We start from the raw sequence: 24,663 nt of genomic DNA on the forward strand, positions 1-24,663 counted from the left end.
ACTGATGTCTAGAACTGGAAGTTTTAACTGTGGAAACATGAAAGTTTACATTAGAATTTATTTTTATCTGTCATTTAAAATTCCTACTACTTAAGTGATGGCACATTAAAGTGGGCACAGTGGTGTGTAGTAGTCCCAGCTATGTGGGAAACAGCCTGGAGGGTTGCATTAGTACAGGAGTAGGTGGCCAGCCTAAGCAACATGAGACCCCACTGCAAAAATGTACAAAAATCAAAAGAAATTTACTGTATATACAAAAAATGATGTCTTTTCCACTTTCTGTGTGGATTCCTCACACAGGAAGCCTTGTTTATTCACTCATTGGAGATAATGCTGACGAACACTTGTCTTTGCAAGACAATCCTCCCCCACCCCCAAGTACTGGCTTTTTTTGTTTGTTTGTTTTTTGTTTTTGGGTCCGGTCGTGGGCCTGAACTATGGGCCTGGGCGTTGTCCCTCAGCTCTTCAGCTCAAGGCTAGCGCTCTACCACTTGAGCCACAGCGCCACTTCCAGCTTTTTCTTTTCTGCTTATGTGGTGCTGAGAAATCGAACCCAGGGCCTCAGGCATGCAAGGCAAGCGCTCTACCACTGAGCCACCTTCCCAGCCCCAAGTACTGGGGGGTTTGACCTCTGGGTTTTAAGCTTGCTAGGCTGGCATTGTAACACTGAGCCCTATCTCCACCCTTGTTTTCCACTAGTCTCACTTCCTGCTTTTAGGTTTCCAGTGTCCCTGGGATCACAGGCATGTACCACTGTCCAGCTTCCTTCATGTGGAGATGAGAGTCTACAGACTTTTCTGCCCAGGCTGTCCTATCAGCACAATCCTCCCAATCTCAGCTTCCCAGTTAGCTTGAGATGACAGGCACACTTCATCACACCCATCTATGGACTGAAGAGTCTCAAAAACTTCTGCCTGGGCTGTCCGGGAACCATGATCCATTCTCAGCCTTCGTAGTAGCTAGAATTATACAGATGTGAGCCAGACTATTCTCTTAATAATAACATTCTGATACAATTTTCAAAGATTAACATGCATTAATCATCATGGGGTGTTCCTGAAGCCACAAAATACGCAGAAGTGACTTATGAAATTTGCAGGGTTGTATTGTGCTGGAAACACATAACTACTGGATGAGATACAGCATGGGGAGGAGAACTAGGGTTGTCAGTTGGCGCCTATTTATATCACTGGAGAAATATGATGTATAATAAGTTATACATCATCCTGTGTAAAAAAACACTATAAATTTAGGAGTAGAGTAAGGGAGTATCTAGAATTCTACTTCAAGCCATTCCTCCCTTCTATATTTCCTAGTCTACTATCAAATGGTATATGATTCTTGGGGCCAGATCATATGTCACTCTCATGCAAAGTATGGACAATGAGGGAGGCATCAGTGGCTCAAGCTGTAATCCTAGCTACTTAGGAGGCTGAGATCTCAGGATGGTCATTTAAAGCCAGCCCCCGCAGGGAATTCCATAAGACTCTTTTTTTTGTTGTTTTTGTTTGTTTATTTGTTTTTGTTTTTTTGGGGGGGGGTCCGGTCATGGGGCTTGAACTCTGGGCCTGGGTGCTGTCCCTCAGCTCTTCAGCTCACCTCTAGCGCTCTACCACTTGAGCCACAGTGCCACTTCCGGCTTTTTTCTTTTTTTTTCTTTTTTTTTGCTTATGTGGTGCTGAGGAGTCGCACAGGGCCTCAGGCATGAAGGCAAGCAAGGCAAGCGCTCTACCACTGAGCCACCTTCCCAGCCCTTCCATAAGACTCTTATCTCTAATTAACCACCAGAAACTGGAAGTGGAGCTGTGGCTCAAAGTGGTAAAGTGCTAGCCTTGAGCAAAAGAGCTCAGGGTTAGCACCTAGGTCCTGAATTCAAGTCCCCCTGCTGACAAAAAAAAAAATGAGTATTTTGATTAAGTGATTTTCAGAGAACATTCATTGGTATGGAGAAGTTTCACCACTTCTAATCTCAATCCTGAAACACTTTTCTGCCCAAAAGTTAGTCTGAATCAACACTGACATAAAACTGCTTATTATAAAGGAATTTATTGGCAATAACTTCATTATTCATTCTCAATATCGGATGTTACAAATTTTGGGGTCCTTGAGATAAGCAGGATCCTTGTATGTAACTGGCATAAATCCTGAAAAGAGATAATTAAAGTCCTTCACAGAAAATAGGCAAAATTTTGACTAGTACAACCCAGTTAATAATTAAGTACACTTACCCATGATTTGAGCTCTTTTAATTGCTTTGGTTATTTCTTTCTGTTTCTTCCCACAAAGACCTATAAAATTTTGAAAAAAATACTTTATTATTTGTAAGAAAATACCAGTATTCAAATTTGTAACTATTTCCAAAGTTAAAGGTTGGTAATTTTTTTTTTTCTGAGAAGGCCAAAATAGTAACTATTTTGGGCATACAAACAAGTCACAACTGCTCCATTTTGCTATTGCAGCTCAAGAGAAACCAGATAACACTATGTAAGCAAACTAGAAGAATAAGTAACAAGCAACAAGCTGGATATGGTCTATTCATGGGCCACAGTTTACTGACCCAAGTTTTAGTCTAAGGATGATTATGTGTGAAATGTACACTTCATTTGTAATGTGTGTACATCTTAAACACCATGTATTTAGAAACACAGGATTAGACTTCGGGTCCTGCACTTGCTAAATAGGTGCTAAATGGTGCACACCATTTGAATCACATACCTTGTACTTTTTTTGCTTTAGTTATTTTTCCCAAAAGACTGAAGTTTGTTGTAGGGGCTAGCCTTAGACTATGATCCTAACTGTAGCCTTTTATGTAGCTGAGTTGACACACATGCTGCCTGACTTATTGGTTGAGCTGTGGTCTCATCTCAATTTTTTTGCCTCAGCTGGACTTGAACCACATTCTTCCCAATATCTGCTCCAGAGTACGTAATATTACAGGCATGAGTGACCATATCCAGTTCCACATTTTTATACGTTGCAAATCTATAGTGAGGTCTGAGCATAAAAAGACATACAAAATGATAACTCTTTGGGTTATCATATGTTTCTTTTTTTTTTTTCATATAAGTTTCTTTTTAAAGAAACATCTCTAAGTACAAAATCCAGCTCCTGTAGCAGAATGATATATAGCAATGATAGCAGACAGATATAATTCTTGTTTACATTGAAATTACTATGACTTAAAAAAAAGTAATACCTGTTATATTCCTTCCATAAATGCATCCAGTAAATGGAGAAATAAATTGAGACAAAAGCTGGGTATTTTTGAGGAAAAAAAAATTACAGTTATTCTGTGAATATATATATTTAAAAACAAAAACCTTACACAAGACTTTTAATTCACAAAAACATGTTTCTGACAAATTTTGTATGAGAAAAAATATCCTAAAGTTGACATCCAGTGTATCAAAAACATCTACATTACCAAATAACAGGTTAATCAGCTTATTTATTCAGTGCTAAAACTAGTTTTTTTATTTCTACAAATATCTAAAACCACTGTTTCTAAAAACTTACTAAAATGCAGCATCTGTCAGGACAGGTTGCCACATCGTCATGAAGTTTAGGACTACAGTGAGGCCATAGGAGGTATAGATACATTGGGTGACTTGTTATATAGATATAATTTACCTATTTTTTTTAATTTTTTGTGTGCTGATGTTAGGATTTGAACTCAACTCCTCACTTTATTATTGATTTTCACACGTTAGCACTATCTTGGTGCTGGGTAGTTCTTGACCTTCTTTCTCCTATGTTGCATTTTATAATTTCCTGGACTTTCTCCCTCAGAGGCTAATATACCTAACACCGGCACCATTCACTGCTCACAAATTCGCAACTTCTCACTTGCTGAGAGCTTGATGAAGGATAGTATCTGAACCAGAATGTAGAGGTACCAAGATCAACTAAACATAGTTTTTACAACTAAGCACTTGTACCCTCCAACTAGAAATTCCTGCTATGGCAAGCCATTTCTCAGACCTTTGGAACATCAGATATAATGAGCTGATAATAGGATACATGAAGATGAGCCAAGGGGCTCAGAAGTGAATAAAGATACTTACATATAAAATTAAAGCCTAATTTGAAATTATGAAGCTGCTCAAACAGTCATCCAAAGCTGCTATGAAACTGACATGCTCCTCTTTAAGCAAGACTAGCAAAGTTGTAAAATCCTAAAATCAGGTTTAATACAAAAGTAAAACCAAATCTCACCTGTACATTCTTATAATCTACATGTTTCCCACATAAGACACATTTTTTAAGAGGTTCCTTATAAGGATTTTCCATTGGGATGGGCTAGGATAAAGAAGAAAAGTGTCAAGAAACAGTTAATTTTGAAGTCAAAAAGGTATTATGTACCTGTGTGAAAATAAAACAATGAAGCTTCTTGAAATAGTTTAGGAAAGAGGGAAGCAGGAATGAGGAAGTGACTAAGGAGTTAAGTTTGATCACGGTACACTAGATACACAAATAGACATATAGACATAAAATCCTCTTGTAAAACTGATTATGCTAATGAAATATAAAAAAAATCTTAATAGACATCCAACCAAAGGTACACTGTACCTTTCTTACTGTGTGCCTATTTTGGTGTTTTTTTTTTTTTTTTTTTGGTCCGGTCATGGGGCCTGAACTCTGGGCCTGGGTGCTGTCCCTCAGCTCTTCAGCTCAAGGCTAGTGCTCTATCACTTGAGCCACAGCACCACTTCCGGCTTTTTTCTTTTTGCTTATGTGGTGCTGGGGAATCGAACCCAGGGCCTCAGGCATGCAAGGCAAGCGCTCTACCACTGAGCCAACTTCCCAGCTGTGTGCCTATTTTGAACACTTTATTTTGTATCAATGTAAGGAGAAGTTAATTTATGGAGGATTTTAGGATAAAGATAATTGTTGCAGAAAAGGGTTTATGGGAGGAAAAAATACAAGTCTGATTTTTAAAAAGTGGTTCAAGTACTTTGTTCAGATTGTAGATGACTAAACCATTCAAATTTATTTCCATTTATTTTAACTTTAAGACAAACATGTAACATAGGTAATATGACATTTCTAAGTTAGTACAATTGCTAAAGTTTTAAGTTTAGCCATCCTATTTCTTCATCAGGTGTTTCATCATATCTTCTTTTATGAATACAAAAGGTCCCATAGCTTACTGTAGTAAGAAGTCCTTCTGAGTTCAACTTTCTAGACCTATCCGGCTGTCAAAGTTTGTGTCATCCTTCTTGGTTTTTCTGCCTTCACTCTTACTTAACTTCTAATGCTTCTGTCATAGTGCCCTCCTACTACTGTCAGAAGGGCTGGCTCCAGCAGAGTTTTTGTTGTTGTTGTTTTGTTTCCTTTTTATAAGATAGCACATGATTATGAAGTCTAAGCTAGTTTAAAACTTGCAATCTTTCTGCCTCAGCCTCTGAGTCCTCACATTACAGGGATGTGCCTCCACAATTGTTAGAGGTTTAATTTAGTTATGGCTTTGAAGCCATAATTGTGTAATTTTGCCTAATTGTATTCAAAATTCCAAATGCGTGTACATGAGTACCCTTTTCTTAGAGAGGATTCAGTTTTTATTAAATGTCTTAGGGAGATTAAGACCAAAAATAGGAGTAAACTTCTGTTGTTGTTTTTTCGTTTCGTTTTGGTTTTTTGTATTTGCCTGTGTTGGGACTTAAACTCTGGGCCTAGACACTGTCCCTGAGCTTTATTTGCTCTACCACTTGAGCCACAGTGCCACTTCCAGCTTTTTTTGAGTCGTTTATTGGACTTTCCTGCCTGGGCTTGCTGTGAACAGAGATCCTCAGATCTCAGCCTCCTCAGTAGCTAGGATTACAGACAAAAGCCACTGGTGCCCTGCAGAAGTAAACATTTTTTTTTTGGGTCCAGTTGTGGGGCCTGAACTCTGGGCCTGCGCGCTGTCCCTCAGCTCTTCAGGTCAAGGCTAGTGCTCTACCACTTGAGCCACAGTGCCACTTTCGACTTTTTTTTTCTTTTTGCTTATGTGGTGCTAAGGAATCGAACCCAGGGCCTCAGGCATTACAAAGCAAGCGATCTACCACTGAGCCACCTTCCCAGCCCAGTAAACTTTTTTTTTTGGTCTTGTCATGGGGCTTGAACTCTGGGCCCAAGTGCTGTCCCTTAGCTCTTTAGCTCGACTAGCACTCCACCACTTCAGCCACAGTGCCACTTCCAGCTTTTTCTGTTGAGGAATTGAACCCAGGGCCTCATGCATGTAAGGCAAGCACTCTACCACTAAGCCACCTTCCCAGACCAGAGTAAACTTCTTCTAGTGTGTGAATTAGATAACCAAGAGGTCTAGGCCTTCCTAGACCTCTTTTGTTTTCACCAATTCTTCCAAATTTCTTAATTTAATTTATATTCAGCTCACATGTAATTACTAACTATATTTCTTTTCAATTCTTGGCTGAGTGCTTTGTATGGCATGATTAATGTCAAACCAATTATCTTTCCTGTAGTTAAAAATTTTATTCTTTCCAAATCCATGTACTTTTCCCCCATAAAAACACAACTATAAGTAAGAAGGTGTATTAAATGTCTTGGTGTAAAATTTTAATCTCTATATTTATTAAGGCAAATTACCAAAAACAAAGACAAAATAATTAGTCCTTTGCTTAGTTATCTACAATTATTCTATCCAGCCAAATGACATATATAATTACTACATCATATGTCTTTGTATATACCATCTAGGAAGAAAAGTATCAAAGAAACATGCTTCTTTAAAAGTTGAGGAATAAGGAAGACAAAAGAGGCTAAGCTCCTGCTAGACTCCTCCTTACTTTAATGTTTAGTGAGTATATCTTATTTTTTTCCTATAGTTTAATCCCAAATATCTGAAATACAAGACGTTCACCTTATGTTTTCAAGTTCCTTACTAATACAAAGAAGAAGAAAAAAAATCTTACCAGGTCCTTTCTGCTGTCCTCCTGTTTATACTGTGAACAACCTCTTCTCCATAGCACTGCAATTAAAAAGAAACAGCAATAAACCAAGTCTGTTAACTGGCAGAACAGCCAAGAAAGATTTTGTTTTTATAGAGGCAGATGAATCAAGGGACACAAAATAAAAAGTGCTATTAAGAGGTGACATTGGCAAAAAGAATTGTACTCATTACCTGACTTATGAAATGGTAAACCTTGTGTACAGCATCTTAATAATAACAAAACTATATATATATATATATATAAAGGTACTATATAGTCTTTATATTCACAATGGGTGGTTTGCAGTGTGCTCCTACCCATAAAACCTCTTTTATGTCCATTTCTCTTGATTCCTTGGCTATAGATTTTAATGCAGTTTCACACAGGAGAAACAATAGAAAGTCAATGTCATCCTAAAGGTAAAATGAGTAAAATAGATGAATAAGTAAGACTCGCTAGATGATAGCTATTAGAGAAACACAGAAACAGATTTTAAGTGAGTTGACAGAACAGCTCGTTTACTCTCCCTTCAGCTGTAAATTACTAGCCTCACGCCACTTATCCTGCAGAAACTTCATTTCTAACACTTCACCGACTGTGAGAGCCAAAGCCAGGGCTGCAGTGCTTCAAGGGAGACTTTACCCGCGTGAGTTCCGCGATCAGGGAGCGAGACCCCAGCCATCACCCAGCCTGCCAAATTCTTCCGCCCCGGACCCCAGCAAACAGTTCCTAAAGCCGCCATGGTCCGTCGCCCTTCCTCTTCCTTTCCTTTTCCCAAATCGCCACATCACGTCCCTTCCGGTCTCTTCCCCAGTTGGCCCGGGGACTCCAAGGTTCCGGGGTCGAACGCTGGGGGACGCCGGCGGGAAAGGTACGCGAAGTCCTCAATGCGCATGCGTTTCCCCACCCTGAAGGCCGCGGAAGTCACCGCACGCTTGTGATTGGGTTAGGAGTGGGCTGTGTTAACGCTTGTACCCCTCTTCCGGTTCGAGGACGCAGGGAACTAAATTGGGGTTTGGCGGCTGGGTCTTTAGGGATGTGTTTGGGGCCGGATTCTCGGCCCAGCCATGGATGATGGTGTCTCCCGCATCCAGCGGCGGGTGTCTGTCCGCAAAAGGAACCGCACTAGTGTATCGGGCACCGAGGCCTCCCCCGCCGCGCCCCGGGCCCTGCCGCGCGAGGGGGAGGAGGAAGCGGAGGAGGAGGACCGGACCGTTGGGAGCCGCCGGCGGAAAACCCTGGGTGTGCGAGCTGTGGAGGTACAGCCCGTCCTGCCCCACAATCCCCAGAGAGCCTTGGCCTGACCCCCACGCGCGGGTGGCGGGAGAGATCCAGGCCTCCCACTTGGCATGACACGCGGGGGTGGGGGTGGGGTGGGGACAGAAACGAATTGCTGAGGCTGCAGAATTGCAGTCGTTTGTACCCAGGTGCTGATGTTTCCGTGAAATAGTAGCTATCGCTGGTTTTGGTTCCCGCCGTGGATTGGCACTTAGAAGGTGTCTTGATTTCCCTCCTCATATTGAACGTGAACGTTAGACCTCGGGCATGAACATCGTGCCCAGGGCAGCGTAGTGACCTGACTCAGCACCAGAATCCGAAATTATCGCTGTTCCTAGTGTGTTGTGAGTTACGTGCTTGGGCATTCTGTTAAACTACCGTGTGTTATCTCAATTTTACAACAGTAGACATGCCTGAGCAGTTGAGGAACTACGGTTCTGGTTCCAAACCGTTCTTAGCATTTAACTGTATTGCTATCTCGCAGTTTGCATCCCTTCTGTTTAATATATAGGCCACCCTAAGCCAGTATGCACAACATTTCAATTCCAGATTCAAAAGAGAATTTTTTTTTTGTAGTTTCTAGTGGTACAACCATGAATTTGTCACACAGATGGGTCCTCTTTGAGTCTGAGAATAGATTGCTGCAGTTACCTACCAGAAGCTTTTAATGAGATGACATCCCAGTGGCTGTCCACCTTTCAAGGGCTTAGAACAGATGTAGCAGTAAGAATATAGGAGCCAGGAGTGTAACTCAATAGTAGACCCTGCCATCACCCCTGATATAAGCACACATTCATCTCCCCCTGTATACACAAGGCCAAAAATAGAATCACAATATCACTTCAACATTCCAGGAGCATTGTTAAAGCATGATCACTTCACCTGAAAAGGTGAAGTGTAAAAAAAAAAAACTTTATCTAAAATTATAAATATAGTGACTTGCATATAATTGTATAGTTGGTTCAGCACTAGGCTGAAGGCTTTGTTCTTAAGCTGGAATTGTCCATAAGTATTTTTATTTCCTTCTCAGCCAATCGACAGTGAAGAGGACATGTTTGGTGGCTATGATAGTTTTGTAGACAACTCCTTTGTAGTCCAACTTGATTATATGGAACAGAAATACATGAAGTTTCCTGAAAACAGGAATCATGCTACAGACTTTTCCACTGAAGATCTTTGTTCAGAAAGCACCAAAAATAAACTCAGCATACCAACAGAAAGCAACTTTACTGAATATAAAACAGAAAGACATAGTGAAAATGAAGATGTCCCTGTTGAGCCTAGCAATGATCTTTTATATGATATGCCTTCTTCTCAAATTTTATACTTTGAAAATTTGTGGAACTCTTCAAATTATTTGGATGCTCCATCTACTAAAGAAAGGGATAGGAACTCATCTTCCAACAATACTGTGAATGAAGAATTGTCCCCTGGTTATATAGAGGAACCCCAGCAAAACATCGAATTATCTTCAGAAGTCAGAACTAGCTCAGATATGAGTAGGAGAAAAAGTATTAAAGATCATCTGAAGAGTGCCATGACTGGAAACGCCACAGTCCAAACACCAATATTTTCTAAGAGTAAACAGCTCAAAGAGACTCTCCTATCTGAAGAAATTAATGTTGCTATGAAAACAATTGAATCATCATCATATGATCTTGGTCCTTTTTATTCATTACCCAGCAAAGTGAGAGACCTTTATGTTCAGTTCAGAGGAATTGAAAAATTATATGGTAATGCTTTTGTTGGGATGAAAACAAAATTTGGGGGTTGGAGGTGTGACTCAAGTGGTAGACCACCAAGCACAAGGCCCTGAGGTTAAACCCCAGGATTGCCAAACAAAAATCTTCCATCAACAGAAGCAGGTGTTTCCAGTCATTTATCTCATCTTGAAAAATCAAAGTGGCAGTTGTCTCTCACCCTTCTATTCCCTGTTCTGCCACTACTGAACCTCTTTCCTAGTCATCCTCAAACCAGTTACTCTTGCTCTCTTTATTTTCATAAGTAATAATTCAGCACACCCCAACTCTGAGTTCTGTGCTCCCTCTTAAAATAGAATGACTAGGAAAAAGCAAAGATGTAATAAATAGGGTGTATAAATCCAAGGTTACTTCTTTCCTGACTTCTCGGTAGTTTATCTGCTGCCATGACCACACCTTTATTACACATCTTGACATACCTGCTTCTGTTCATTTTCCTCTGAGTAGCTGTTTCACAGTTTTCATTTGTTTGGCTCTGTCTTCTCTGCCAAAACTTAGTTTTACTCCATTGAATGTTGGAATGTCTTGAGTGAAAGAAGTCAACAGTACCATTAAACTTTACCATTTCTAAAGACAGCTGAAGTTACTATTTAAGTGCAGAGAAATAGGCGTTTTTCTTTTTTTTTTTTCTTTGGGTCCAGTTGTGGGGCCTGAACTCTGGGCCTGGGCACTGTCCCTCAGCTCTTCAGCTCAAGGCTAGCGCTCTACCACTTAAGCCACAGCTCCACTTCCGGCTGTTTTCTTTTTGCTTATGTGGTACTGAGGAATCGAACCCAGGGCCTCATGCATGCAAGGCAAGCACTCTTACCACTGAGCCACCTTCCCAGCCCCAAAATAAGCGTTTTTCAAAACTGGATCCTTGCATATATTTCAATGTCACTTTAAAGAAGGGTCAGTTGCTCTTCTAGAAGATCAGCCCATCAAGCATTTACTTCATAAGTATTTCTGGAACTCCATTTAGGATCTTATGAACTAACTGGTTCTCAACTTAGGGAGAAGAGAGGTTGAAGAAGTAGGACTTTAGGAAACAAAGTCTACTACCAGACTACAAGCAGAGGTTCATGGTTTAAGAGGTAACAACAGTCTGTTGCACTTTAAATAGTAATTTTTTTACCTTTATTTTTCTCCTAGCACCTTGTTCTTTGTTTAATTTTCATTTCTTGCCAAAGTGAATTCCCTGAGAATAAGGGGCTAACTAGGTGTAACTGGCACTGTGCATTGGACCTGTGGTAGGTTTTCAACTGTTGGAAGCTGTCAGCCTCCTTATGAATTCTGGCCTTGTTGCTGAAACAGTAATGCATCTATAAAAAAAAGAGAGAGAGAGAGAGAGAGAGAGCCAATTTTGCAAATTAATCTTGCAAATTAAACTCTTTAAAATATCAAAGTAAGTAGTGGTAATGACTGTCAATTACATTGGTTCTACGTAAAAATTTCAGTAAAGAACAGTGTGTGTGTGTGTGTGTGTGTGTGTGTGTGTGTGTGTGTGTGTGTGTGTATACGTACGTGTGTACGTGTGTACATATGAGTGTGTGCACACCTGGACTTGAAATCAGGGCCTGGGTCCTATCTCTAAGCTTTCTGCCTCAAGGCTAGGCCTCTACCACTTGAGCCACAGCTCTGCTTCTAGCTTTCTGGTGGTTGATGGGAGGTTAAGAGTCTCATGGACGTCCTGCTCCTGTTTGTTCCAAACAGTGATCCTCAGACCTCAGTCTCCAAAGTAACTAGGAGACCTTGAGCCACCAATGCCTGGCTAAAACGCACTTTGAAAATTTTTATTTTATATAAATCTGTCTTAATAACATGAAAAATTTAAAGCATAAGTGAATTTAAATTTAAAGCATCAGTGTTCTAAAGCAGTGCTGTTGTTGTTTTTAATAACATATATCAGTTGTACTAATAGGAAGGAGGCTTATTGTGACATTTCCATGCATCTTTACAATCCCACTTAACCTCACCCCTTGTACCGTACCTCTTCCTCTTTCTTAAAACGTCAGTGGGTTTCATTGTTCTATTTTTATACATGTAAGCAAACTCCTTTGGGTATATTCATACTCATTCAACCTCTTGTTGGCTTAGCCTCCTCCTGCTTGGACCTGTCTCTGAACAGGAACCTGTTTTACTTTCCTGTCCTCCTCCTTCTTTGTCGTCGTCATCATTGGGCCAGAATTCTGGGCTTGGGTGCTGTCCCTCAGCTCTTAAGCTCAAGGTGAGCACTTTACCACTTATAGAACCCAGGGCCTCATGCATGCAAGGCAAGCACTCTACCACTTTTTTTATTAATGTGTATTAATTGCAGCAAGTGGTTTCACCATGGTATTAGGTATGCATAACATCTAACAATGTTTTGCTCAGAATAATCTCTATTGTTTTCTCTTTACCCTACCCCCACCCCCACTTGACCTTTAACTTTCATTTAGATTCTTTTATGCTGTTTACATTCATAGTAACAATGTACTTCAAAATTACCTTCTTTTTTCCTCTCCCCTTCACCTCATCCTAAATAATCCCATGGTTAGATTCTTTAATAAATGAAGAAATCATATTCCTATAAATCACTTTAGTAATTTTAGGTTTAAAGTATCTGAATTGGGTAAAATGTGAATATGAGTTTGGACATGAACATCTGCAGTTTGGTAACTAATGGATGTTTATTTTCAGTGCTGAGATTGAATCCAGGGACTTGTGTATGTTAAACACAACTTTACTTGGGTACACCCCTAGCCAAGTATTTTAAAGATATTTTTATAGAAAAAGTATGTAGGTACAGTAGATATCTGAGAATCATGTTTAAAAAAAAAAAACATCACAATAAGCTGGGTACTGGTGGCTCACTCCTGTAATTCTTTTTTTTTTTTTTGGTGGGTCCGGTCATGGGGCCTGAACTCTGGGCCTGGGCACTGTCCCTCAGCTCTTCAGCTCAAGGCAAGCGCTTTACCACTTGAGCCACAGTGCCATTTCCAGCTTTTTTCTTTTTGCTTATGTGGTGCTGAGGAGTCGAACTCAGGGCCTCAAGCATGTAAGGCAAGCACTCTACCACTGAGTCACCTTCCCAGCCCTCACTCCTGTAATTCTAACTACTCAGGAGGCTGAGATCTGAGGGTCGCAGTTCACAGCCAGCCCAGAAAACCAGAATGGTGCTGTGTCTCAAGTGCTAGAGCACTAGCCTTGAGCTGAATAGCTGTGAAGGACAAACACCCAGACCCAGAGTTCAAGCCCCACTTCGAACAAAAAAAAAAACACAGTGAAGTCATTCATAAATGTCATTCAGTTATTTTCATTTTTTTTAATGTTCAAGCCCAACACTTTGATGCATAATTATTTTCAAATACTTAGGCATAAGTGACTTCACATAATTCAACACATTTATGAGCTTTTTTTTTTTTTTTTTTTGTCAGTCATGGGACTTGAACTCTGGGCCTGGGTATTGTCCCTTAGCTCACTCCCTCAGAGTATTATACTAATTCCCATACCATGTCTTAGATATTACCCATTTTCATCAATACTACCTTGCTAAGTGGTGGTAACCCTGCATATATAAGTTAATACTCCTTTTATGCTTTAGTCTTAGTCTGAAATGGTATTCAACCATTCAAAATTCATGTCTGCAAGAGAGCTAATTGAAGTTAGTATTAGTTTATGCAAAACCCTATGGACTTTCGTCTCCTGCCTTCTATTCCTTTGTAAGATAGCTTTGGATGAATGAGGAAGGTCAGCTTACATAGGTTTGTAGAATTTAAGAGGAAGACCTTGGAATATTCACATGGGTCCTTAACATTGTTCATTTGGTTCTCACATGTCCTGGATGATGGTCCCTTGTTCCTCAGACTGCAGCCAACTCTGTCCCTGCCTAAGTCTTAAACTGATGATAAGGGGGGCTTAGCTGCTCACCCCATGGATAAACGACTAGTAGACTCTCACTGGCTGTAGATGTTGGATAGTTTGAATTTGGGGCACTTAATATTGATTTTTATGATCCTTACCTTCAGAAGATTGCCTCACAGGAGGGATTTAATGTCTGTGCTTCTGGGAAAACACTTGAAATTAAAATATGAAGACAGCTAGGTGCTAGTGGCTCATGTCTGTAATCCTAGCCTCTTAGGAAGATGCAATCTGAGGATTACAGTTTGAAGCCAGCAGGAGCAGGAAGTCCAAGAGACTATTATCTCCAATTAACTATGAGAAAGCTGAGAGTGGAGCCATGGCTAAAATGATAGAGCACTAACCTCAGGGACAGCACTCTGGCCCCAAATTTAAACCTCAGGACTGGCACACACACCCCAAAACACAAGAATATGAAGAGAGAAAAGAATATTCGTTGTCTTTTTTTTAATTCCACAGAATGGCAACATACTTGCTTAACACTGAGTTCTGTGCAAGAAAGAAAAAATTTAATATATTCTTTGCCAACTAGTGGTGGAAAAACTCTTGTAGCTGAGATTTTAATGCTACAAGAACTACTTTGTCGGAGGAAAGATGTCTTAATGATCCTTCCATATGTGGCAATTGTTCAAGAAAAGGTATGTTTTTCTAATATAAATTTTATTTACTTATTGTGACAAGATCTAAAAGCGTAAGTGTACTAACTAAACAGAAGTATCTTTATGAGGAAGAATTATTTTTAGTATATACAGAAGCTTAGGGCACTTACTAAATATATCATCAAATACTACTTGTATTTTCTCTAAATTGGTAGGTTGAACTCTTAAGTATATTATTAATATATTTAATTAATATAACTTGAATTTTAAAGCAAAACTAACCAAATGGTTTGTCAAATGAATGAGTTCTGATATTTTTGTGACATCATAGAAGGCAATTTATTTTCATGTTTATTAGGTGAATTAAAGTTTGCATTTATTTTGCAAAGATGAGCACCTTATTTTCACTGTATTTCTTAGGCATAAATATTTAATTTCATAACTGTACTCATTGATTGCTTTTAGATACTGCTTTAGCTATTTTTTGTTGTTGGTCATGGGGCTTAAACTGAGATCCTGGGTACTGATCCTGAGCTGTTTTGCTCAAGGCTAGTACTCTGCCACTTTGAGTCATAATGTTACTTTCTGTTTTGCTGATGGTTAATTGGAGATACAGATCTCACAGCCTTTCTTGCCTGGGCTGGCTTCAAAACCTGATCCTGAGCCTCCTGAGTAGCTAGGGTTACAGGTGTGAGCCACTAGCACCCGGCTAGCTATTTTCTTAAATTGCTGAATAATTGATGTTCTTATTTATTTGTATTTTTTATTTTGCTTATTTTAATATTCTAGATTTCAAGTTTGTCAAGTTTTGGTATAGAACTTGGTTTCTTTGTTGAAGAATATGCTGGAAGCAAAGGAAGATTTCCTCCAACAAAAAGAAGGGAAAAAAAATCCCTGTATATTGCCACCATTGAGAAAAGTCATAGCCTGGTGAACTCCTTGATTGAAACTGGAAGGATTGGTAATTTGGGCCTGGTTGTTGTAGATGAGGTCAGTTACCACTTCTACTTTTATCAGTATTTTCTTATACTAATGTGTTACATTTATTATTGTGATTATTTTGTGGACTTGCTTAGTACCTCATCAAGAATAATTCATTTTAATATACAGAAGACAATACAAGTAGAAATAGGGTACCCCAGTTAAGACAGCACCCCAACATCGGGTCGGTGATCAAAAGAGCGAGACTGACACAAAGCGAAAATTAAGCAAGCTTTATTTTCGCGCCTAGCATTGGGAAACGGACTGGCGGGTCAGGGACCACCTGGGCGGAGACGGCCCCCGGGGCTATTGTCTGACCCTATTTTTTATAGCAGATTGACCACGAGGGACAAGGTGGTCACATGCAAGTGACCAATAGGGTTGTAATATTCATACAAAACTGCATAGTCCTGTGGGATCACGGGCAGGTGACCAACTAGGTTGTAACCCGTCTCTGGGCAGTTGTTTAAACTGGCCAATCCTTCCGGTCGGTTTTGGCGCACATTTTCCGTGGGCAGAAGGCGGGGGTCAGTAACTGCAGTGGCAAGGGGAGCTGCATATGTGCTTGTTACTAAGTGAATGTATCCACCTGGCTCCTAACCTTGGTTCTCTGAGCTCTGTTAATCAGGGATTTACAACCCAAAGTTTGCAGGAATTTAGGGCCCACAGTTTGTTAAATTTCCCGAGTTGACTCAGTAATTCGGGCCAATCTTACAAGACGGATGTTTAGCAAGCCAGGTACTGCTTGTCACTGACGTGAGGATGGGAAATGCTTACAAGGAGGATATCATGTCCTTTCTGAGCACTGTTATTAGAATGGGGTCCCCACAGAAATATTCCACTTTTGGAAATTGTCCATATACAAATTGACATTTCCAGTGTCAGGTGTTTCTTGAAGTGTGACTATGTATGTTTATAGACAATTTATAATTTTATTTTGAATTCCAGGTGTGTCAGTGTATTGCCCTCCCCCAAACTCATTAATTTAAAATACCAAATGGTATTTTAATGTGTATTTACTGTAGTCATTATACCCAAAATGTTAAAGAATGATAAAGCAAGTATTAAATATTTCTTACAAATGTTTTTGTTTTTTCTTGTTTTTTTTTTTTTTTTATGTTTGTTTGTTTTTTGTCAGTCATGGGGCTTGAACTCTGGGCTTGCTGTCCCTGCGCTCTTCAGCTCAAAGCATGCACTCTACCGCTTAAGCCACAGCGCCACATCCAGTTTTCTGGTGGTTAACTGGAGATAAGAGTTTCACAGACTTTCCTGCCCGGCTGGCATTGAACCGTGATCCTCAGATCTCAGCCTCCTGAGTAGCTAGGATTACAGACGTGAGCCACCGGCGCCCGACTGCTTTTTTGGGTGTTGATTTAAAAAATAATTTTTTTCAATACCTGGTGCTTAAACTCAGGGCCCAGGCACTGTCCCTGAGTTTCTTTGCTCAAGGCTAGTACTATACCACTTGAGCCACAGCACTGCTTCTAGCTTGTTGGAACCCAGTGCTTCATGCATGCTAAACAACCACTGAGCCACCTATCCAGCCCACATATTTGTTTGTTTGTTTTATGAGCATTTTATGAAGATGTACTTGTTTACCTTATTGGGTTTTCTTTCTTTGTTTTATTTTAATCTCAAAGTTGCACATGATTGGCGAAGGGAGCCGTGGTGCCATCCTGGAAATGACCCTGGCAAAAATCCTCTATACTAGCAGTAAGTATTTGCTGATTCATAATTAAGAGATCTAACCATGAAAGACTTCTCTCACTGGATTATGTGACTTAGAGTTCCTGCTTTAGTTTCTAAAGTAAGTGCATTTTTTTTTAATTTTATTTTATTTGAGAACATACTGTACAGAGGGGCTACAATTACATGGGCAGGATAATGCATACATTTCTTACCAAGCATTGCAGCCTCCTCCTTTGTTTACCCTTCACCTCCCTTCCCAGCCTCCCCCCTCCCCCCACCCAATTATACCCCCCTCCCCCCCACACACCGACATCGGAAAGCTGGTTTTGACATGACATTTTGTACTTCTCATTGTTGCAACAGGTCCGCCTGAATCCTTAAACGACTTGTTTGTCCCCATCTCCTCCACATGTTATACTGACATCAAATATAGTGAAAGCGGGGGTTACACTGTGGGGGAGGGACATACAAAGCAACAAAGAAATAATCTTATAAATGAGTTAGAAACACATGCATGAAAGAAACGAAAACATTAAAATACATATTTAAGGGTTCATTTTCCTAACATCACATTATCTGACCTTTTCCGCTTGACTCATACCTATACTAGATATTGCAAATAAGGGAAACCATGGGACCTATGCTTCTTTGGGCCTGGCTTACTTCACTTAATATAATTTTTTCCAAACCTTTCCATTTCCTAACAAATGGGGAAATGTCATTCTTTCTGATGGAGGCATAGAATTCCATTGTGTATATATACCACATTTTCTTGAAGGTGCATTTTTTTTTGTTGTTGTTGTTGTTGGCAGAATCAATGAATGAGTAAAACTCTGAGGATAAGTTAAATTAGCATTTGAAAGAGCCCTCTATTACTTCCTCCCACTTACTAGCTGTGTTTGCTTAGTCCCCTTGTTTAACCTGATGAGATCCTTTGAAGAGTACTTGAGAGAGAACAGGTGTGAAGGTGAAGTATTTTGCCATGCCCAGAGGGCATGCCTAGTAACTTACTGTTTCCATTGTCACCAGCACCACTGTCTTAAAGAAATAGTATATTTAGGTAATCACTTGAAGGAACTATTTTACAATCCCACTTTACTTTAAATGTGTATGGACTATTCTAAATATCATCTCCATGATGGTTTTTTTAACCTCGTCCTGCGTACCTTTCTCCCATCACTTGAGAAGAATTTAGAAAATAAAATGTTGCTAAAATTACCTTTAATATAAATGAAACACTTAATTCTCTGAATTTTTTTAGAAACAACTCAGATTATTGGTATGAGTGCAACATTAAACAACGTTGAAGACTTAAAAAAATTCCTTCAAGCAGAATATTTCAGCAGTCACTTTAGACCAGTATGTACCCAAGGTTTGCATTGTACTGATTTGCTATGTATTATCTGAGAAATAAAAATAGTGGACATAGTATATTTAAAATCTTATAGAAGAGGCTAGGAAGGTGGCTCAGTGGTAGAGTGCTTGCCTTGCATACATGCATCCCTGGGTTCGAGTCCTCTGTACCACATAAGCAGAAAAAGCTGGAAGTGGCCCTGTGGCTCAAGTGGTAGAGCGCTAACCTTGAACTGAAGAGCTGAGAGACAGTGCCCAGGCCCAGAGTTCAGGCTGCACAACTGACAGGAAAAAAATTTTTTTTTTAATTTAAAAAAAAAAAAAAATATATATATATATATATAAACCATGTGCTCATAACCTGTAATCCTAGCTTCTCAGGAGGCTGAGATCTGAGGATTGTGCTTCAAAGCCAGCCTGGGAAGGAAAGTCCATGAGACTTCTGTCTCTAATCAATCACACAAAAAAGCCAGAATAGAGCTGTAGCTCAAGTGGTAGAGGGCTCACCTTGAGCAAAAAGCTCAGGGACAGCCCTTAGGCCCTGTTTCAAGCCCTATGACTGGCACAAACAAAAAAATTCTAGGGAATAAGCTGGGTACCCATGACTAATGCCAATAATCCAGTTCCTTGAGAGCCTGAGAATGGGAAGATTGTGGTTTGAAGCCAACTCTGGACAAAAAGTTCATGAAAATCCTTCTCTATCCATAGCAGGGTCTGTTGGCTCATGCATGTCATCTCAAGATGTATAGGAGATTGAAACTGGGAGGATGGGTATTCCAGGCTAGCTAGACAGAAAAGTTCTAGACAAAAAAATCTCCAAGGAGAGAACCTGATTGCAGTGGTCCACACCTGTCATCCCAGCAATGAAAGAAAGCCAAAAGTAGGCAGATCATGCACCTAAATAAGAAGCAAAGCACTATCTAAAAAATAACTAGTGAAAAATAGGGCTGGAGGCATGGCCTAACAAGTTAGCATGAGGATCTGAGTTCAAACCCTAGTACCACGCAAAAAGTTCAGTGGATTAGTTAAGAGGTATAATTTCACTCACCATAACTACATTCTAATAATTAAATTTGTGTATAGAGAATGTAAGTTCTGTGGAGACCAGCATATTGGCTTATGAATGATTTTATAGCACTTGAAGCAATGACTGGCTTGTGGACCCTCAGTGAACATCTGTTGAATGAATTGTTCTAGACCATTTTTTTTTCTGTTTCTTATTTTTTAAAGTATATTTTCCATTTGGCTCAATTTTAGTGAGACATGTTTGGCTCATTAAAAAAATCTGTTAGCTGCAGGCCTGTAATTCCATCACTCAGGAGGCAGAAGTAGGAGGATTGCGAGTATGAGGTCAGCTTGGACTGCAAAACAATTTTGTCTGCAGCAAACTAACCCAAACAAATTTGTTTTTGTTTTTGTTTTGCCAGTCCTGCGGCTTGAACTCAGGGCCTGAGCACTGTCCCTGAGCTTCTTTTGCTCAAGGCTAGCACTCTACCACTTGAGCCATAGTGCCACTTCTAGCTCTTTTTGTTTAAGTGGTGCTACAGAATTAAACCCAGGGCTTCATGCATGCTAGGCAAGCACTCTACCACTAAGCCACATTCTCAGCCCCCAAACAAAACATATATTTTTAAAATATTTTCAAATACCTATGCTTTGGTAGTAATAATAGCTTTTTAGTAAGTTAAGGCTTTCCATAGATTTAATTTAAACTCCCCAATAACATAGTCCCCAAAGCAAGTAAACAAAATTTAGTTATTCAAAGGTAGCGTGTACCTGTTGTATGCTACAATACTAATATGTAGTTCTGTTTCTAAATAGAGTTCCAGAAAATAATTTTTAAGAATTACCAATTTTTATTTTGACATTGGATGGTTTTACATTTTTTCAATAACATGAAGAAAATTAAGAAATACTAAGAAACATTTTTGAACCTTATGTGCCTCATTAGACACTTAAAAAATTTCTTTTGAAACAGGGTTTCAAATTTGTGTAGCATGGCTAACCTCAAATTGTAATTCTGCTTCAGCTTCCTGAGTGCTGGGATTATAGGTATGTGTCACCTCGCTTAGCTAATAAACTTTTAAAAATGAAATTATCTGTGGTTTTGTTCCCTTAAATTGAAAATAGCATGTTAGTGTTTAAAATAAGAAACTGGTAACTAGCACAGAAAGTTTTAGATCTTGAGAAATAACACAAATCATTAACAAAAGATGAAAGTGAATACTACAACTCACACTTCTTATTTCCTTTCAGATATATGCCTGTTTCAACTCAGAAGTATTTTTCAAGGATATTAATTCTTACTTGGATTTAGAGGCAAAAAGAGGAAAATGAATGACAAAGCCAGAACTTCTAAGTTGAAGCATTATTTTAGATTTCTTAGGCTAAAATCTTTGTATAGTTTTGTCCTTTGTTAAAATATATTTTACCAACTTTCAGATCCTGCAAAGTAGAATTCCTTTGTGTTGATTATTTCCTTTTAATTCAAGGTTGAATTAAAAGAATATCTGAAAATCAGTGATACAATATATGAGGTTGACAGCAAAGCTGAGAATGTTATGACTTTTTCACGTCTCCTTAATTATAAGGTATGTTGAAAAGCCTTAAATCCCAAGTTTCCTTACTTTGGTGGGACTGGAGATAGTATTAACCTTTGAGAAAAATGGCTGATGCTTAATGTATGTTGGTCAATACAATACAAACAGCAGATTCATTGTAACTAGTTTTCAGGGGTTTTTTGTTTGTTTTGTTTTGTTTTGTCAGTCCATGGGGCTTGAACTCTTGTGTGGGCCCTGTCCCTCAGCTCTTCAGCACAAGGTGCCAGTTCTGGTTTTTCTAGTGGTTTATTGGAGATAAGAGTCTCATGGACTTTCCTGCCTAGGCTGGCTTTGAAGGGTGATGGTCAGATCTCATCCTCCTGAGTAGCTAGGATTTACTGGTGTGAGCCACCGGTACCCGGCTTGTTTTGTTTTGTTTGCAGTGCTAGGGATTGAGTCCAAATCTTTGTTCATATGGAGCTGGCACTCAACAGTGAGCCACAATCCCAGCCTTTATCTCCAATTTTAACATCAGAACACATGTATTTCTTTCTTTCATATCAGGTGTCTATGAAGTTGGGCTTTCTATAATTGCAGTATGCAAATACTAAGTGGCTGTTAGTAGCTGTGTCCAGTCTTCTTTCAAGGTTTGAAAGATACTGCCAACTCATGCATACATCCTGTTAGTGAACTCCTAGGTTTAAGAATTAAATTTTTTGTTTTTTTGGTTTTTTTGCCAGGTGCTGGTGGTTCATGCCTTTAATCCTAGCTACTCAGGAGGCTGAGATCTGAGGATCACAGTTCAAAGCCAGCCTGGGCAGGAAAGTTCGTGAAACTCTTATCTCCAGATAACCACCAGAAAACTGGAAGTGGCGCTGTGGCTCAACTGCTAAAGCACTAGCCTTGAGCTGAAGAGAGCAGGGACAGCGCCTAGGCCCATAGTTCAAGCCCCACGATTGACAAAAAAAAAAAAAAAAGAATTAAGTATTTTTAATTTAAAGGGCTACTGAATTGTAAGGAAATACATATTTACTAAATTATTTGGTAAATACCTTATTAACAAAACTACTACTTATTTTTTGCCTTGGGACTCTAAAAACCTCTACTATGATTATTATTTAGCAGCAACAAGAAAAATAGATAGTCCATGTACTTGATATATTGGTGTATAAAAGTGTTGATGTCTAGTGTTAATATTTTACCATTTACATGGAGAATATTAAAAGGGAGAAAGGGACTGGTGGATCAGTAATGGGGTTTGAGCCCAGGTGTGGTGCTTGCTAAGTACCACAGGAAGCACACCACTACCCCTTTTTTGTTGGTTATTTTCTAGACTGGGTCTTTATTATGCTTGGGCCAGGCTCAACTGTAATTCTTCAGTTTGTGCTTCCCTTTGTCAGCTGGATGACAGGCATGCCCTATATTCCCAGCTATCCTGCTTCCTATATAGGGGATGATAGGCATGTACTACTGCACTAACCCATTGTTTGAAATGGATGCTCAAGAACTTCTATGCCTGGGCTGGCCTTGAACCCAGACCCCCAGTCTCTACCTCCCAAGTAGCTAGAATAATAGCCTTTTTATTTTTAATGTCTAAGACTGGACTCGAATCCAGTACCTCACACTTTCACTTATTGTCTGGTTCTCTTCCAACTGAGCTATGCTTTCAACTACAGGGTAATAGACTTGAGCCAAATATGTCCAGTTCTAAGTCTATATCTCAATTCATTTTCAGTAAAATAAAAGGGACTAAAGGAAATTTTAAATAACTTATCTTTTTTCATTTTCTTTTGTTTTTTTCGTACCTGTATGTTACTCAAATTACCATAATTTGATGCTAATTTCTTTCTGAAAGTAAATCTTATAATATGGTGAATCTGGTTTTGGAAGGGATTTATAATAGTAAAGAATATATCTTTATACACTCCATATTAAGATTTATTATTAGGACACATATTTGTTTTTCTCTGTGAACTTTTTTATCTGCTTTGTTGAAAATGGATATGTAGTAGAGTTGCTAATAACAGTAACTTTTTTCACTACTTTAATTTACTACTTAATTCCTGTCATTTAAATAAACCTAAAGATCCCTAACTAATAGCCTAAGCAGAAAACACAATTTAATTTTGATGTTAGTTTTTTTTTTTTGTCAGTTTTGAGCTTGAACTCCAGGCCTAACCTCTTTGGCTCTAGTCTAGTGCTCAACCACTTTCGCCACAGTGTCACTTCTGGTTTTCTGTTGGTTAGTTGGAGATAAGAGTTTCACAAACTTTCCTGCCAGGGCTAGCTTTGAATCACAATCCTTAGATCTCAGCCTCCTGAATATCTAGGATTATAGTGTGAGCCACCAGCACCTTGCCAGGTTTAATTTTTTAAATACGCAGATTAATAAAGGAAATTGAAGGCTGGGAATGTGGCTTAGTGGTAGAGTGCTTGCCTAGCATGCATGAAGCTCTGTGTTCAATTCTGCAGCACCACATAAACAAATAGAGCTAGAAGTGGCATTGTGGCTCAAGTGGTAGAGTGCTAGCCTTGAGCAAAAGAAGCTCAGGGATAGTGCACAGGCCCTGAGTTCAAGCCCTAGAACTGGCAAAAAAAAAAAAAAAGTTGAGAGTTTTGGATGGTGCATGTATGTGTGTGTGTGTAAGTGTGTAAGAGATGGAGTACTGGGCTCACACCAGTATTGGGACTTGAACTCAGGGTTTGAGTTCTCACTTGACTTTTTAGCTCATGCTAGCACTTCACCAGATCCAGTTCTGGCTTTTTTCTGATGATTAGAGATAAGAGTCTCTCAGATTTGTCTGCACATCCTGGCTTTAAACTTCAGTCCTCAGATCTCTTGAGTCACCAGTGTCTGATTGGATGTGTGACTTATTTTTCAAATCACCTATATAGTAAGTTGATGATCTCTCAAGGATACTAACTACTTGGAACTTATTGCTGTTTTGCAGTATTCTGATACCCTCAAAAAGATGGATCCTGATCACTTGGTAGCACTGGTGTCAGAAGTTATTCCCAATTATTCCTGCTTAGTTTTTTGTCCCAGTAAGAAGAATTGTGAAAATGTAGCAGAAATGTTATGCAAATTTTTAAGCAAGTATGTTAATCTTTTAAATATATTCAGTTATACTTTATTTCTATCATAAATTACAGATTGTGTATTCTGTTTGTTGAAAGAGCACTCATTACTTCTTAAAGAATATTGTATTATTCTAGATTTTGAAGGAACTGTCCTTGAAGGAAAAAATTCACATATGAAACAGATATCCTAAGTTGCATTTAGAATGATAACTGATAGAATTCGTGACTTTAGATCAGTGAGTTGAAACCTTGGCTGACCAGTTAATCACTTCAGAGATTTAAAAAATCATCATGTCTAGATTGCATCTTAAACAAATTAGAATCTAGAGTGAGACCTATAAAACAGCCAAGATCTAGATCTACTGACTTAGCAAGTCAAAGGACTAATCACTGTAGAAACAAATCATATCTTCAGCTTAACTTTCTCTTTAATTAAATATTATGTCTTCCTTTTCCTGGGCAACTTCTTACTTTGAATTTAATTTCCAAAGTAATTAAGAAATGCATTGGTTTTGAAGTTTATGATTAAAAAATTATTGTTAATTTAATATTTATTATTATAAAGGTGATA

General features: G+C 39.1%; 2 protein-coding genes across 7 annotated transcripts in view; one reads left to right on the forward strand and one right to left on the reverse strand.

The window, feature by feature from the left end:
* Nucleotides 1–1,761: 1,761 nt before the first annotated feature.
* Nucleotides 1,762–7,787, reverse strand: Mrps18c (mitochondrial ribosomal protein S18C). The gene is made up of 6 exons (XM_070013174.1): nucleotides 7,575–7,787; nucleotides 6,915–6,970; nucleotides 4,216–4,299; nucleotides 3,197–3,254; nucleotides 2,229–2,288; nucleotides 1,762–2,144 (listed from the first exon to the last, which is right to left on the reverse strand). Exons 1-6 carry the CDS (start codon nucleotides 7,672–7,674, stop codon nucleotides 2,074–2,076), a joined length of 429 nt encoding a protein of 142 aa, XP_069869275.1. The 5' UTR covers nucleotides 7,675–7,787; the 3' UTR covers nucleotides 1,762–2,073.
* A 54-nt stretch (nucleotides 7,788–7,841) lies between these two features.
* Nucleotides 7,842–24,663, forward strand: part of Helq (helicase, POLQ like) — a 40,257-nt gene continuing 23,435 nt past the window's right edge. The window contains exons 1-8 of one of the 6 annotated variants that reach the window (XR_011370040.1): nucleotides 7,842–8,191; nucleotides 9,241–9,943; nucleotides 14,309–14,487; nucleotides 15,238–15,438; nucleotides 17,070–17,142; nucleotides 18,380–18,477; nucleotides 20,450–20,523; nucleotides 20,964–21,043. Coding sequence is in view for 5 of the 6 variants with exons in the window: in XM_070013165.1 (XP_069869266.1) it covers nucleotides 8,000–8,191; nucleotides 9,241–9,943; nucleotides 14,309–14,487; nucleotides 15,238–15,438; nucleotides 17,070–17,142; nucleotides 18,380–18,477; nucleotides 20,964–21,062; nucleotides 23,963–24,108 (1,691 nt within the window). In the remaining variant the exon portion in view is untranslated. Of the gene's footprint in view, nucleotides 8,192–9,240; nucleotides 9,944–14,308; nucleotides 14,488–15,237; nucleotides 15,439–17,069; nucleotides 17,143–18,379; nucleotides 18,491–20,449; nucleotides 20,524–20,963; nucleotides 21,063–23,962; nucleotides 24,109–24,663 lie in introns of those variants that run through there. The other 5 variants (XM_070013165.1, XM_070013166.1, XM_070013164.1 and 2 more) reach the window with 5 other exon arrangements.

Source organism: Dipodomys merriami, unplaced genomic scaffold (genome assembly GCF_024711535.1).
Source record: "Dipodomys merriami isolate MVZ:Mamm:240054 unplaced genomic scaffold, mDipMer1.0.p SCAF_9, whole genome shotgun sequence".
Taxonomy (NCBI): Eukaryota; Metazoa; Chordata; class Mammalia; order Rodentia; family Heteromyidae; genus Dipodomys; species Dipodomys merriami.